Source organism: Balaenoptera acutorostrata, chromosome 11 (assembly GCF_949987535.1).
Source record: "Balaenoptera acutorostrata chromosome 11, mBalAcu1.1, whole genome shotgun sequence".
NCBI classification, from domain to species: Eukaryota; Metazoa; Chordata; class Mammalia; order Artiodactyla; family Balaenopteridae; genus Balaenoptera; species Balaenoptera acutorostrata.
The window spans coordinates 64237146-64251558 of NC_080074.1; the positions used below are offsets into that span (position 1 = coordinate 64237146).

Consider the following 14413-nt stretch of genomic DNA (forward strand, 5'->3'; position numbering starts at 1 on the left):
CCAGAAATTAAGAGAGGGAGGGGAAGGCTGTAAACACTTGAGTCAAGAAGTGCTTGTATTTCCTTTTATCTTTCCATTAGAATGTTCCCATAAGTTATTTACTTAACAAAAAAAAAAAAAAAAAAAAAAACCAAAAAAAAGTTAAGGTGCTCAAAGGATTTGAAAAAAAGGGAAGTGGTTTAGCCCTGTGAGGGGAACAAAAAATAAAAATCCCTATTTTTGGTCATATCAAAGTGCTGACGGGGGCATCAAAGTACATGCGTGGATATAAAGGCTCCAGTTTAAGTAGTGCTGTTCCCGTCATCAGCCAGAAACTGTCTTGAACAAAAACAGCTGTAACGAATGTGGCAGTGGGTAAGTCCTAGGCCAAATGAGGATTCCCACCTGGGGCAAAAGCTCACTTCCTGGGATCCAAACTTAAAACACCATAGTAAAAGCCCAGAACAAAGGCTGCTGCCAGCTCCAGTGAAATCTGAGGAAGTTGGGATGACACCTCTCGTGGGCCGCCCCGGTAGGAGTGTTTCTTTCAGTTCCAGCTGCCACACGGGCACCTGCTCCTCTGCCTTGCACACGCCTAACAGGGGACACACTCTTTGCTGACAAGTGCTGTTTGGTCCCACGCTGCTGGACTATGTGACTGCATGCAGGACAATGCCACCCGCTCCTTGTCGGCTCAGCGCCTTGTCCCAGTGTAGTTGATGGAAAGCAGGACCACATTGTGTAGCAAGAGGGACAGCTCAGCTTCTGAAAACAACATCAACGTTAATGGTTTGGCCAGGGAAGAGTTTGCCTTCCAGCTACCTTGTTAAGCAGGGCTTGACACCAGAGGCAGGAAGCCAAGTGCAGGGAGGTGTGACATTAAGAGGCCACTGTCCTCAAAGTCCCCCTGCTTCATTCCAGTCCCTACATGTACACTTTCTTTCCTTCCACCAAATAACTATATCTACTTAATTCTCATGTGATGGCAGTAGAAAATTCAGAGATGGTAATGGTACTAAACCCCACTGTCACCCTTCTGAATTTTCCGGTAGAAGCTGGTCCTCGAGGGACATTTCTCAGCCCCAAGGAGATTAGTAGGCCTACCCTGATGTTCAGAGGCTTAGAAGATATTGAGGCCTAGCCAAAGGTTCCAAACAGGAGACCCACAGGCCTACTACCCACCCGCAGATACTTTTTGTTTAGGCAACTCAGTGTTTTCATCCTGAATCTGAATGCCTTGGGACTGGTGCTTCTCCCCGAGTTACATGGCAAGGTCTGGAGACATTTCTGGTTGTCAGAACTGGGTGAGGGGGTGCTACTGGCATCTAGTGGATAGAGGCCAGGGATGCCTGCTGTATCATCTTATAATGCACATGACAGCCTCCACAGCAAAGCATCAGTAGTGTCAAGGTTGGGCAACCCTGCTGCACGCTCAGGCTCCCACAATCCCTAGTCCTCCCTCTTGTCTTGCACAGTCTACTTCATTACCTGCCTAGCCCCTGTAGGCAAGTGAGTCTGCGCCCTTTCAATTAGACATATATATTAGATAAGGGTCTCACGCTACTTAATAATTAACTCCCAAATAAAACCTCAGAATAAAATACAAAAATGACTTGGGGGACTTCCCTGGTGGCGCAGTGGTTAAGAATCCGCCTGCCAAGGCAGGGGACACGGGTTCGAGCCCTGGTCCGGGAAGATCCCACATGCCGCAGAGCAACTAAGCTCACGTGCCACAACTACTGAGCCTGCGCTCTAGAGCCCGCGAGCCACAACCACTGAGCCCACACGCCACAACTACTGAAGCCCGCGTGCCTAGAGCCCGTGCTCCGCAACAAGAGAAGCCACTGCAATGAGAAGCCCTCCAGCAACAAAAGAGTAGCCCCAGCTCGCTGCAACTAGCGAAAGCCTGCACACAGCAACGAAGACCCAACGCAGCCAAAAATAAATAAATAAATAAATAAATTTATTAAAAAAAAAAAAAAAAAATGACTTGGATTTTAGTGGCATAACCACAGGCATCCGTCTCACCTTTCAGGCTGCAGGAAAGCTGCAGCCATTCTCCCAGCCAAGTTCGACACCTCTCTTCAGCAATATGGGTGGAATTCAGGCCACGAAGATAACAAGCCTAGATCGCTCAGAAGAGAAACAATCCTTAATTATCACAGAGCAAGTATGCCAAGGAAGTATAAACCCACAGAGAGTCCCAAATCCCCTTTAAATAAGTTAAAACCTCATCCCCACAAGAAACCTTTCACCATGGCAATATGAACTCTGATGGACAGGATGAGAAGCAAAAAGGCCTATACAATCTAAAACAATAGATCTAAAGTGTAGTGTCCTTGCTTTTTGAAGGGCCAGAAGAAAACATACATAAACCAAAATTATTGTGGGCAATTCCTCCCCACTAGTTAAGTTCACCCAGTAAAAAAGACACAGAAATGAGGTGAGAGAATAAAGAGCCTGGGCTCTGCTGTAACAAGCAAGACAATGAGCTCCTTGGAAGCTCCCAGCCCCGTGAGCTCAAAAGCCCACCAAGGACTGCAGGTTGGTATCGCAATCAAGCGCTTACCGACTTCACCTCCTGGGCAGTCAGCTGACCAATCCCCAGCTTTGCCAAAGCCTTGTCCAGTTGGTGAATCACAGTGGTATGAGTCTTTAAACGGTATCTCAACAAGACAGGAGGCAGATAAGGTGTGAGAAGCATTGCTCGACTCAAGGCTTTCTGTGACACAATATAGGGGGAGAAAGTCAACTCGGTGTTACTGCAAGTAAGACCTGAAGCAAGGTGAGGCCATGGAATAGAGAAAGCCTCAAAGTGCTCACCATCTGCAAAGCATGGAGCTGGTTCATGCCCAGAGGATGGTTAGAGAAACACTCTCTCAGAGCCAGGATATCATGTATTGCTGGGTGGGTACCACGCTGCATCTTGGGAGAGGTAAGAGATGGGTAGATGTTAGGAAGGTCCAGACTAGCCTTCTTACCCAGTTTTAGTGCACGCTGGATCTAACAAGATTCCTGGTTTGCAGGAAGGGTTAATTGGAGGAATACCTTGGTGCACAATTCTGTCATATGCCACCGGAGTCCTGAATCAGAAATGAGAGGGATAACCTTTTCTAAATAACAAAGAATTTCTGGGTGGGACTGCTTCCGGAGAGCATGATAGATATCTAAGAAATCAATTTGTTGCTTTGGGGTCCAGAAATGTTGGATCAGCAGTTGCCTAGGAAACAGGTACCTGAAAAGAAAAGGAATCACAAAGTCACTTGGCTGAAACTGGCATCTTTCAAAGTGAGCTAAGAAAGCATTTAGCAGACATGAATGCTAGGAGAAAGAGATGGAAACACTATTTCCCTACCTTACTGTTCTTTCCTGTAAATGAGTGTCAGACCAAGGTTTAAAGATACACTGAAGCCCAATTTCAAGCAACGTTACTGAGGTTATGTAAAAGGAATAGCCTTGCACGCAGCGATCAGATAAATGACTCCTTTTGAATCAAAGCATGTGATGAACATATATTGGACAGAGCTGCAGACAGAGCTGGACTTTGTATGTGATGTTGACCTCAAACTGTTCCCAGTCCCTATGTGTATACAAAATGGAATTCCTCTAATTCATTTCTCTATACAGGCGGTGGTTTTAAAACATGGTCACAAATTCCCTGGCACTCCTCTTATTGAGAAGTGAGGTCTGTGCCTCTGGTTTTTAAAATCTGGGTGAGTGCATCAACCAACAGAATAGAGCAGAAGTCTTTGTGACTTCCAAGGCTAGGTTATAAAAGGCCATGCAGATTCTCTTTTTTTTTTTAAAGTTTCTTGAAACTTTTAAAAAATAATTAATTAATTAATTAATTTTATTTTTGGCTGTGTTGGGTCTTCGTTGCTGAGCGCGGGCTTTCTCTAGTTGCGGCGAGCAGGGGCTACTTTTCGTCGTGGTGTGCGGGCTTCTCATTGCAGTGGCTTCTCTTGTTGTGGAGCAAGGGCTCTAGGTGCATGGGATTCAATAGTTGCAGTGTATGGGCTCGGTAGTTGTGGCTCGCAGGCTCTAGAGCGCAGGCTCAGTAGTTGTGGCACACGGGCTTAGTTGCTCCGCGGCATGTGGGATCTTCCCAGACCAGGGCTCGAACCCGTGTCCCCTGCACTGGCAGACGGATTCTTAACCACTGTGCCACCAGGGAAGCCCCATGCAGATTCCTATTTGCTGGAACACTCATTCTTGGAGCCCTAAGCTGCCATGTAAGAAGTCCCGCTGCCCTGAAGCCACCACATTACAGAGGCCATATGCAGGCACCCTAGTTGACGGTTCGTCTTCCAAAGCCTTCCCGGCTAAGGCACCAGACCTAGGAGTGACTTTAGACTGTCCAGACTAGTCCATTCACCAGTTTTAACTATCACTGAGGGACACAGGAGAAAAATCTTTCACCCACCTGAGCCCTGCCCAAATTCCTGCCCCATAAAATCATGAAAATGGTGGTTGTTTTAAGCTATTAAGCTTTGAGGTTGTTTGTTATACAACAATAGATAACTAGAACAACATGCAAGGTCATAGTTTAAAACTGTCATCTTCAGATATAAGGTAAAGTAATAAAGATTTGTATTATCAGAATATGAAATGCATTTTTCTCCTGAAGAAAAAAATTTGTCCGAAGTTGCTATGCCTCTAAGAGAGTGGGTTGCTGCCTCTAGGGATGATGGAAAAGATCATTATCTTATTTCACATCACACAGGAGCAGCTAAGAGACAGGGAAAAGCCAGGCCACCTACTCCTACAGCCGTCGCAGTAACCCAGGTGGCTTTTATGAACCTTGGGCTAATGAGAAAATTGGAGCAGAAGTTTGATAACCTCTGCCTAACTTCTGAAATGGAAAGTTCTTAATTTGTAATTTTAAAAAAATCTACGTATCTTCAGTATGCTGGAGAGACAGAACTCTGTACTCACATTAGCAAGAAGACCAGGTAGTTGGCAAAGGGTGGAATGGAAAGAATACCTAGGAAAAGACACTTGGTGACGTCTCGACGGAACTAAGCAGAAATAAACACAGATGCAGTTTTAACCCAAGTAAGTTTTTAGTACAATGGACAATCCCTCCACCCCACCGTGCAGTAAACTTCTATTAGAGCCCAGGTAAGGATCAAGGTTATTTCTATCTACCTCTAGTTGGTAAGTTCCTTAAGGACAGGAGCCCTGATCTGTTTACTTTTGTATCCCAAACAACGTCTAGTACAGGGCCTGACAGTATACCAAATCCCTAAGTAAACTCTTCCTGATCTGCAGAATGGTCCTAGATTCTTACTCTCAGCTTCAAAACTACCATCAAGTTACCACTAAATACTACTTTCCTGCTGCCTTTGGATCCTTCCTTGCAGATTTTTATATGTTCAGAAACGAACTGGACTTTACTGTTCACAACTTTTATTCAGAAAGTGTTCCAGAAACTCTACGGAGCTCTGCTACGGAGGCTCACAACTCTGAATGAACTGATTCTGACACATGATCTGATCTCATGGCACAGGGCAACAGCTTGGTCAGTGGCGAAGAAAATAGGAATGAAAAGACTTGAGATCTGGGTTAACTTTAATTATATCACCGTGAACTTCTGGATATCGGCCCTTGGCGCATACCTGTCTCAAATGCTCCATCTCCCGGTATGAAAGTTGATGAAACTTTATATTGTGCTTCCACATATTTGTCCTTATTCTTCTAGCCTTTTTGGCATCAGCCCATAACATCTGCAATCCTACCTCATTAAAGTAGAGGACAGAGTGTGATGTTATCCCAATCTGATTACCACAGCCTTTTGTTCCATGTTCACCCACAACACACACTTGTCCCTCCCTCCCCAATGCTACTCTAAATCAAAGCTTTAAACTAGGTCACTTGAAACTCTTGTGAGGCTGACCTATATTTCGTTTCTTATCCTTCTCCCCTCTGCCCCCTTCCACCCCCCTGCCCCCAGCATATCACCTCTCTTCCTGCCAAGCTGGCGTTCTGTGATCTACCAGGGAATGGTCTCCCTCTTCTGGTTCATTACTCACTCCCTTTTTTTTTTTTTCCACTCCCTTTTCAAAATAAAAATTCAAAGCTCTTTAACCTCAGGAAGTCTTGCTCAATTAACCCTTTGTATATCTCAACCAGATATTAACTTATCTCCTTTCTAGAACACTTTTATAATCACTGGAATTCAACATATTTCTAAGATTGCATTTTCTCTTCATTCCAAGATAATCCTTACACTGATCTAGAATTTTAGTTTATAAAAATGCTTTCCTATTTATGAATGAAATAGTATAATGTCTAGGTTGGCTTCAAAATAATACAGGAGAAAGCCAATGTATAAATGATATAAGACTGGTGGCCGTGAGTCAATAATTGTTGAAGTGAGGTTGAGAATATGGAAGTTCATTGTATTACTCTACTTCTGTGTTATGTTTGAAATTTTCTATAATAAAAGGCTTAAACACAAACAACCAAAATGCTTTCAGACTCTTTTTTTCATTTGATTCTAGTTATAAATCGGGGAGCAGACAAAGCAGCCATTCTTATCTCCACTTTACAGCTTTTGCAAGTCCATGAAGCTAGTAATAATTATAATATTCAGAGCTGACAATGTGGGAGTTTACTATAATTGGTGTTATGATAAAAAAAAGTATAGAGTATAATAGTTATAGCTACACTTACTGAGCACTTACTATGAATCAGGTTCTAAGGACTTTACATGTATGGATTTATTTAATCTTCATAGCCATGCAGTCAATAGGTAGGTTCTATTACTACCCTCATTTTACAGATGAGAAGACCAAAGAACAGAGGGGTTAAGTAACAAGTCCAATCACCCAGCTAGTGACTAGTTGGGATTTGAACCCAGGCAGTCTGGCTCCAGAGTGGACACTTGACACTGTACCATCTCCTAGTAACTAGCAGAGCTCTGATTTGAACCGAAACATTCAGAAACCAAGTACGCGTAGTGCTATTTCCACAACGTGCTATCCAGGAGAGATCTGTGACTAACATTAGACCACATTTTCTTATAAGCCAAGTCAACTGGTAAATCACAGGGCAGGTCTGTGCAGCTATAGATCTCTGCCCTTGTGCACGACAAATAATTTCTACTATAGTCAGATGTGTGGTTAAGAAAAGTACAAAAATACCTATACTCCTCCTGGGTGTTGTCAAAAGTTGTTTCTCAACATACCTTTCTAGAAACATCAAGAAGGGCTAACTTATAAGAAATAGTTTAATGCTCAAGCATTTATGAAACAGAAGACATACCAGCTTACACTCCCATCGCAGAGCCTGCAAGTGACCTTACTTATTCTAACTCTCTGACACTGCCCAAGAGCTGATTCAATGGATTTTTATTTTAGTTTTGTCTTTACCTTTCATGAAGATTGTATACAGGACATAGAAGCGGGGGAAATGACGACCCAAGAAACGATGGTATTTCCCATTAATCACTTTTGTCTTGGTCACCACATAAGAGATCAAGCTCTTCACATCTGCCTTTGGAGAAAGGTGAAGCTTTGAAGACCTACAAGGAAGATGAAAGAGACTATCTGGGAACCAGCCCTGGAAGCCCCTTCACGCCTGGGGTCCATAATGTAAAACATCTGCTTCAGAGAATGTATGCTAAGACCTGAAACTTATGAAATCCAAAGAAGATCTTGAGATCATGGAGAGATAAGCAGTCAGACTGAGAAAAACAGATAGGGCAGATGACAAGCCAGGCAAGAATGGATGTCGGGGAAGTGGTGAGTCTGGAGAGAGCGAAGGCCTGAGGGACAATTTGAGCAGCAGGCTAAAGCCAGAGAGGTGAGATCCAGGTAAGTAGCAGTAAAATCTGAGCCGAAAAAGGGAGGCTCAGGACACGTGGGGAATTCAGACAACATGGGGCACTGAGAATTGAGAGGGTCACGAAGCCAGGTCTCTAGCAGAGATCCCGGTGCGAATTCTGAGCGGCAGAATAAAAATCCAGGGGCCGGGGCGTGGAGCCCTGAGAATTAAGAGACAGCATGCAAGCAAAATTGAGACACTGGAAGAGCCTGAACGTCAAAAATGCTTTTCTCTCTCCAAGTCCCTCACCGAGGGGCCCCCCAGGCCAGGCCAGAGCGAACAAACTGCAGCCTCCGGGCGACATAAGGTCCAGGGGGCCCCGCCGAACCCCACAAAGCAGCCCGAGCCCAGCACACTCTGGAGACCGCCATCTTCGCAGTGAGGGAGGGGCAGACGAGAGTAAGTCGTCTTCGGGTCAAAGTTCCCGTACGTTGCGTTCGTTTGACAACGCATGCGCCTTTCCTGAGAGCTGATTGGTAACCATAGACCGTTCGCCTCGCGCTGCCCGGGCGAGGAGCGGACGCTTAAGGCTAAGTCCGGAAGGAGGGCCACGATTGGACGCCGCCAGCACTTCCTGGTTTAGAGGCGCCGGAAACCGGCTGTCCCGGAGGAAGCGAGAGAGTATCTGTCCTTCGGTGGGTTGTGATCCTGAGAATGTCCTCTCTTTGAGGGCCTCGTGACCCCTCGTGATGCTCTAGGGCCTCCGGGCTTCCTAGCGCCGCCGCCCTTGCTCTCTGTCCGTATGCGGACTTCGGGGCCTTGGCGCGGGAGGTGCCGGAGGTCAGTTAGGCAGGGCCTGTGTCCACGGTGCCTCATGGGGGTTGGGAGGACCCGCGGCGCCCTCTAGTGCCGGTCAAAGTTTGCAGCTAAGGTTGGATGCCTGGGAGCCGCCCCTCTGTGGACCAAGTCCGCTCTTTCCTTTTGTAGGCGTTTTTCAAAGTAGGTCTGTGGGAATAATGTCTTAAGGTAAGTGCCTCCTGAAGACCAAGCTCGGGTCTCAACCTTAATGTCACTTTTCTGAGAGGCTCTCTCCAACCAGAGGGACATATATTTTCTCCCATCACCCTGTGTATTTTCTTTATAGCACTTACCACATCATTTATACATTTGTTTCCTTTGACCGGCTCCCTGAACCAGTCTGAGGCCAAGCACCTTCTTGCCTTGTTCACTGCTGTACCTTACCCCCACCGCTAGGTGTCATGCCGGGCACCTAGTAGTTGCTCAATAAACATGTTTGACTACATTAATACCTGAAACTGGGAAGGTTTCCTAGAAGTGGTATTGCAGGAAGGGGGAGAGTGGGCTCTTGTCTAACACTCGGAAATGAATTGTCCAAGGAGACACACCGTGCTGACAAAGCAAGAGACTTTATTGGGAAGGAGCACCCCGGTGGAGAGCAGCAGGGCAAGGGAACCCAAGAGAATTGCTCTGCCACAGGTGGCTCACAGTCTCAGGTTTTATGGTGATGGGGTTAGTTTCCGGGTTGTCTCTGGCCAATCACTGTGACTCAGGGTCCTTCCCGGTGGTGCAGGCATTGCTCAGACAAGCTGGATTCCAGCGAGAAGGATTCTGGGAGGTTGGTAAGACATATGGACTGGTGTCTTCTCTCTCCTTTTGACCTTTCCTGAATTCTAGTTCATTAGTTCCACGTTCTTTACCAGGACCTCCTGTTGTAAGATAACTCATGCAAGTGGTTACTATCTTGCCTAGCCAGGGAGGGTGGTTTCAGTCAGTGGTTCCCCTAACAACTGCCGCCTGAGAGACTTCATAGTCAAGATACTTCTTGGGAATTGGGGAGGAGGTCTCTTTCTTCTGTAACTACTTTCTGCTGAGAGTGGGCGTAGTCCTGCCTAGTAGAGTAGAAGTCTCTTGCCACCTGATCTAAATTGATCTAAATTCTGTGCCGGAAACCAGCATTCACCCTCGTAGTAACAAATTTAGCTAAATTTAGCCTGAAACTGTTGGACCCTGTTGGAGATGAACCTTGTAAACAGTTGAAACAGACGGGCCAAACAGGAGGCCTAACAGGATGGGCATCGCTGGGCCCAGAAAAGGAAGGCAAAATTTGGGGTGAGGGCTACAGGGTTCTTCTCACTGGTTGGAGGTGAGGTAACAGGACGGTGCTCTAGGAATCTTGCACTCAGCCTGAGGTTACTATCCTCCACCTGGGTGGGGTCCCGGTTCCGCAGAAGAACTCAAAGATATAGTTATGCATATACTCCTTGAGGAGGAACCAGGACCCTGCCCAAGGCTGCACCACCATTTGACTGTTTCTCCCCTGTTTTTTTTTTTGTTTGTTTGTTTGTTTTTAAATTTTTATTTATTTATGGTTGTGTTGGGTCTTCGTTTCTGTGCGAGGGCTTTCTCTAGTTGCGGCAAGCGGGGGCCACTCTTCATCGCGGTGCGCGGGCCTCTCACTGTCGCGGCCTCTCTTGTTGCGGAGCACAGGCTCCAGAAGCGCAGGCTCAGTAATTGTGGCTCACGGGCCCAGTTGCTCCGCGGCATGTGGGATCTTCCCAGACCAGGGCTCGAACCCGTGTGCCCTGCATTGGCAGGCAGATTCTCAACCACTGCGCCACCAGGGAAGCCCTCTCCCCTGTCTTTGCATCCCCTTTCTTTCCTGATTAGCAACTGTTTGAATCTGCCCTTTGGAATTCCGGGAAGGTCAAGGAGGCTGAATGAAGTCTATATCCTATAAACAAGAAACAGGGGACACAGAAAGGATTTGTATTCCTGAGCCCCTCAGAGTCTTGTTCAGTTTTAATTCAGGAAACTGGGCGACGATGGCTCTTGCCACTTCCTGCTAAAATGGGACATAGTCCTGCCTCACTTTGGAGAATAGACACTGAATTGGAAATATTTCTGAGTTCTGAGTTCTGGCCACTCTCTCACTTCGTCCCAGCTTACCCTTACCCCTCCCTGTGTCCTCAAGTCCATTCTCTACGTCTGTGTCTTTATTCCTGTCCTTGGTAGGCGGATTTTTAACTACTGCACCACCAGGGAAGCCCTGGACATGTCACTTTAGTTATGAGCTTATTTCCTCTACAATAGTACCTATTTTATAAGAGTTCTGTGAAGACCCGAGAAGAAAATGGTTGTGAAAGCTCCCACATCTGTATAATGCTTTATGGGTCACAGAGCCTTATGTTAGCATAGGCTGTTTATGCTTGAACCACTCATGTATTCAGAGGAAAAGTTCTATAAATGGGTGGATTTCTACAAGTGTTAGGTATATGGGAGTGGGTGGGATAGAAAGTTGACTAAAACATGATCTCCATCTTCAGACAATTTCTAAGTTCTCTCAACAGCCCTCAATGTATTTCTCAAGAATGTTCAGATCTAAGACTTCCCTGGTGGTCCAGTGGTTAAGACTCCACATTTCCAATGCAGGGGGCACGGGTTCAATCCCTCGTTGCGCAAGTTCCACATGCCGCTTCTTAAGGCCAAAAAGAAGTTCAGCTCCAAAATTCTAGAACACTTCCAGAAAGAAGGGGCTAAGATCATTCAGACAGTTTTGTGCAGGAAATGAGAAGGAATTTTGCCTGGAAGGATGGAGTAGAAGGAAGACATTTCATGTGGTAAAACAATATGGCAGGAACACAGAAATTCATTCATTTCTTCCTCAAATATTTATATACTGTTTAGGGCCTCTCCCTCCACTCCCCCTCACCCTACCTTGCATACACTAAGCCTTGTTGGTTCTGTCTTCTGTTTCTTCAGTCATCCAGCTTCCTTCTCTCTTCTGTGCCACTTCCCTAGTCTAAGCGGCAAGCCTCTAATCTAGATTACCAGAGTAGTCTCCTTACTGGTTTTCCTTTCATCTATTTTGGCCTCCCTCCAACCAGTTCTCTATGCTGTAGCCAGAGACCGCCTTTGAAGTTGCAAATCTAAGCTTGTTACTCCCTTCTGTAAAACCTTTCAACTTTTCTCTGACTCGGCGGATAAAGTTCAGACTCCTTATCCTGGCCTACAAGGCCTTGAATAATTGATCTCAGCCTACCTTCCCAGCCTCACCTCACATCTCACGGTATCTCTTTCCCCTTAGCTTTCTTTTTTTAAAAAATATCTTTATTGGAGTATAATTGCTTTACAATGGTGTGTTAGTTTCTGCTTTATAACAAAGTGAATCTACCTTAGGTTTCTATGCTAAGAAACATTGGCCTTTCAGTTCTAGAATAGGCCAGGCAACCTTATGCCTCTGGACTTTTGCACATGTTGCTCTCTGCTTAGAGTTTCTTCCTTCTTCCCTTCCTCTTGGCTTGTCTTTCAGGTTTCAGCTGAAATGGTAACAATAGCTAACATTTATTGAGTAGGTACTGAGTGCCATCATTGTTCTAAGTGTATTAACTCATTTAATCCTCACTATAACTTCATAAGGTAGATACTATTGTTAGTTCCACTTTATAAATGAGGAAAATGAGGTTAAATAACCTACTCAAGGTTTGAGTCAAGATTTAAACCCAGACTGACTGGGCACATGAATTACTGCTGCACTGTACATAAACAGCATGGTATAGGAGACCCTTAACCCCACAGACCTAGGTTCCCCAGTTATTCATCTTGTAGCTATCTAAACTTATCCCTCATAGTACTTAAATGATCATAATTAATTAACTGTGGCATTATACATTTAATGACTGTCTTCCCTGTGAGATTCTAAGCTCACTGTATTTCCAGTTCCTAGCACAGTGCCTAGCACACAAGCAGTGCTCATTAAATATTTATTAAATTAATAAATACCTTATATACCTGAATATAAGGTACTGTTTTTCCTTTCAAAATAATTCCTCAGAAAGGAAGTTGCCTTATATTTTGTGTTCTTACAAAGTCTCCTATTATAGTCCACAATGTCTGATTATTTTTATATATGATATTTTGTTTTGAATCAAAGTATTGCTTGGGAGGATGCAGCCTGAGATAACTTCAGTCAGTGCTAGTTCTGCAAGCGTATAGAGGTCACTGGATGGAATCACTTAAAAAGACAAAAGAGGGAATTTCCTAGTGGTCCATTGGTTAGGACTTGGCACTTTCACTGCTGTGGCCTGGGTTAAATCCCTGGTCAGGTAACTAAGATCCCTGCAAGCTGCAAGCCGGGCAGTGTGGCAAAAAGAAAAAAAGAAAAGGAAAAAAATTTAACACAGATTTAATTAATTATTCTGGGGTTAGGACCTCACAGTTTTAAGTGTTAGATATTGTTACTAATAAGCGTTTTAAAAGCAACAGAGGGACTTCCCTGGTGGTGCAGTGGATAAGACTCCGTGCTCCCAATGCAGGGGGCCGGGGTTCGATCCCTGGTCAGGGAGCTAGATCCCATATGCATGCCACAACTAAGGAGCCCACCTGCCGCAACTAAGGAGCCCTGGAGCTGCAACTAAGACCCGGTGCAACCAAATAAATAAATAAATATTAAAAGCAACAGAAAAAAAAAAAGCAACAGAAAGAGGTTATATTGTGGATATCAGGAATATGCAAGCATAGCATGAATTAAAAAAGGAAAAAACAATTGTCCTCAAACAATTCAGATATACGTAGGATGACATGATCTGCAAATTGAGCAAAATGACAATAAAAGTGACTTGAATGATGATGAAGGCACTGATAATTTGAATTAAATTGTTATAAAATTTGAGTGAAAAAGCATTATATCTATTTTATAAGTGATTTAAAATATATGTTGCTAAATAGTATTAGACTTAAATTTTCACTAAATTAGTAACTATTTAAAGTAGACATTTGACTATTTCATGTATATCAGGTTGACCAAAAACTATTTTTTAAGTTCTTCTCTTTGGGGAAACAAGGATTGCCTTATATTTGGGCACATATATTAAAATGTGCAGTACATTTTATTAGGTGTTGTTTATTAAGTATTAGCAGACACAAAGATGGGCTGATAGGAGCTTGCAGAGAACAAAAAGAAAACTAGCTTGGCTGAAACAAATGGTTATATTTTAGAAATAGTCTGTTTATTCATTAATTCCACAATTATTGAGCATCTCCCCCAGGCCAGGCATTGTTCTTATTGATTGGAATAAATCAGAGGTCAGACAGATAGATTCCAGCCCCAGTATATTTCACACTATAAAATGATTGGGAGAGGGGGTGGGAGGGAGGCTCGAGAGCGAGGGGATATATATATATATATATACATATAGCTCTTTCATGTTGTTCTACAGCAAAAACTAACACAGCATTGTCAAGCAATTATACTCCAATTAAAAAAAATATACAGTATTCATTGATAAAGAACATATTAAAATAAAATGATTGGGAGATACGTTTGGAATACTAGAGCAAGGGAGGATGCTTGGGCAGACTTATGTGTGAAGATTAGGGATTTGGATTTGATTTGAAAGGTATTAGGGAATCATAATGCATTTTGCCCAAGGGAGTGACAAGATGAAAGGGATGTTTTGTAAAAATTAGCCTGGAGAAGTGTCCTCCAGGATGTACAAGAGTGGGAAAAGATGGGAGGTTAAGGATACCAGTAAGGTTATTACAAGGGTCTGGAGAAGAGATAGTGAGAAACCATCAGACTGCCCCCAAATGATGACCATCTTTAAGTGGTTCCAGTTTTGTGGTACAATAAGTGGGAACCAGTTTGAGC

The 14413-nt window shown here is 44.3% G+C and overlaps 1 protein-coding gene across 4 annotated transcripts; it reads right to left on the reverse strand.

The window, feature by feature from the left end:
* Positions 1–541: 541 nt before the first annotated feature.
* LETMD1 (LETM1 domain containing 1) lies at positions 542–8190 on the reverse strand. 4 transcript variants are annotated; one of them, XM_057556423.1, is made up of 9 exons: positions 8056–8190; positions 7353–7504; positions 5598–5713; positions 4915–4997; positions 3028–3214; positions 2803–2904; positions 2549–2701; positions 2008–2104; positions 542–741 (listed from the first exon to the last, which is right to left on the reverse strand). In XM_057556423.1, exons 1-9 carry the CDS (start codon positions 8175–8177, stop codon positions 674–676), a joined length of 1080 nt encoding a protein of 359 aa, XP_057412406.1. In that variant the 5' UTR covers positions 8178–8190; the 3' UTR covers positions 542–673. The 4 variants fall into 4 exon arrangements, with proteins under 4 accessions (XP_057412406.1, XP_007179421.1, XP_028021575.1 ...); XM_007179359.3 differs by having other exon boundaries at positions 542–744; XM_028165774.2 differs by lacking the exon at positions 8056–8190 and having other exon boundaries at positions 542–744; positions 5598–5717; positions 7353–7488.
* Between the last annotated feature and the right edge of the window lie 6223 nt (positions 8191–14413).

Bases quoted from the DNA above. Each gene is read 5' to 3' on its own strand.
- LETMD1 (XM_007179359.3), bottom strand. From the start codon at position 8,177: ATGGCGGTCTCCAGAGTGTGCTGGGCTCGGGCTGCTTTGTGGGGTTCG. The intron at 5,714-7,352 runs GTAAAGACAAAA...TTAATGAGGTAG, and splicing joins GTATACAATCTTCATGAAAG to GATTGCAGATGTTATGGGCT. The intron at 2,105-2,548 runs GTAAGCGCTTGA...TGAGCGATCTAG, and splicing joins CTGCCCAGGAGGTGAAGTCG to GCTTGTTATCTTCGTGGCCT.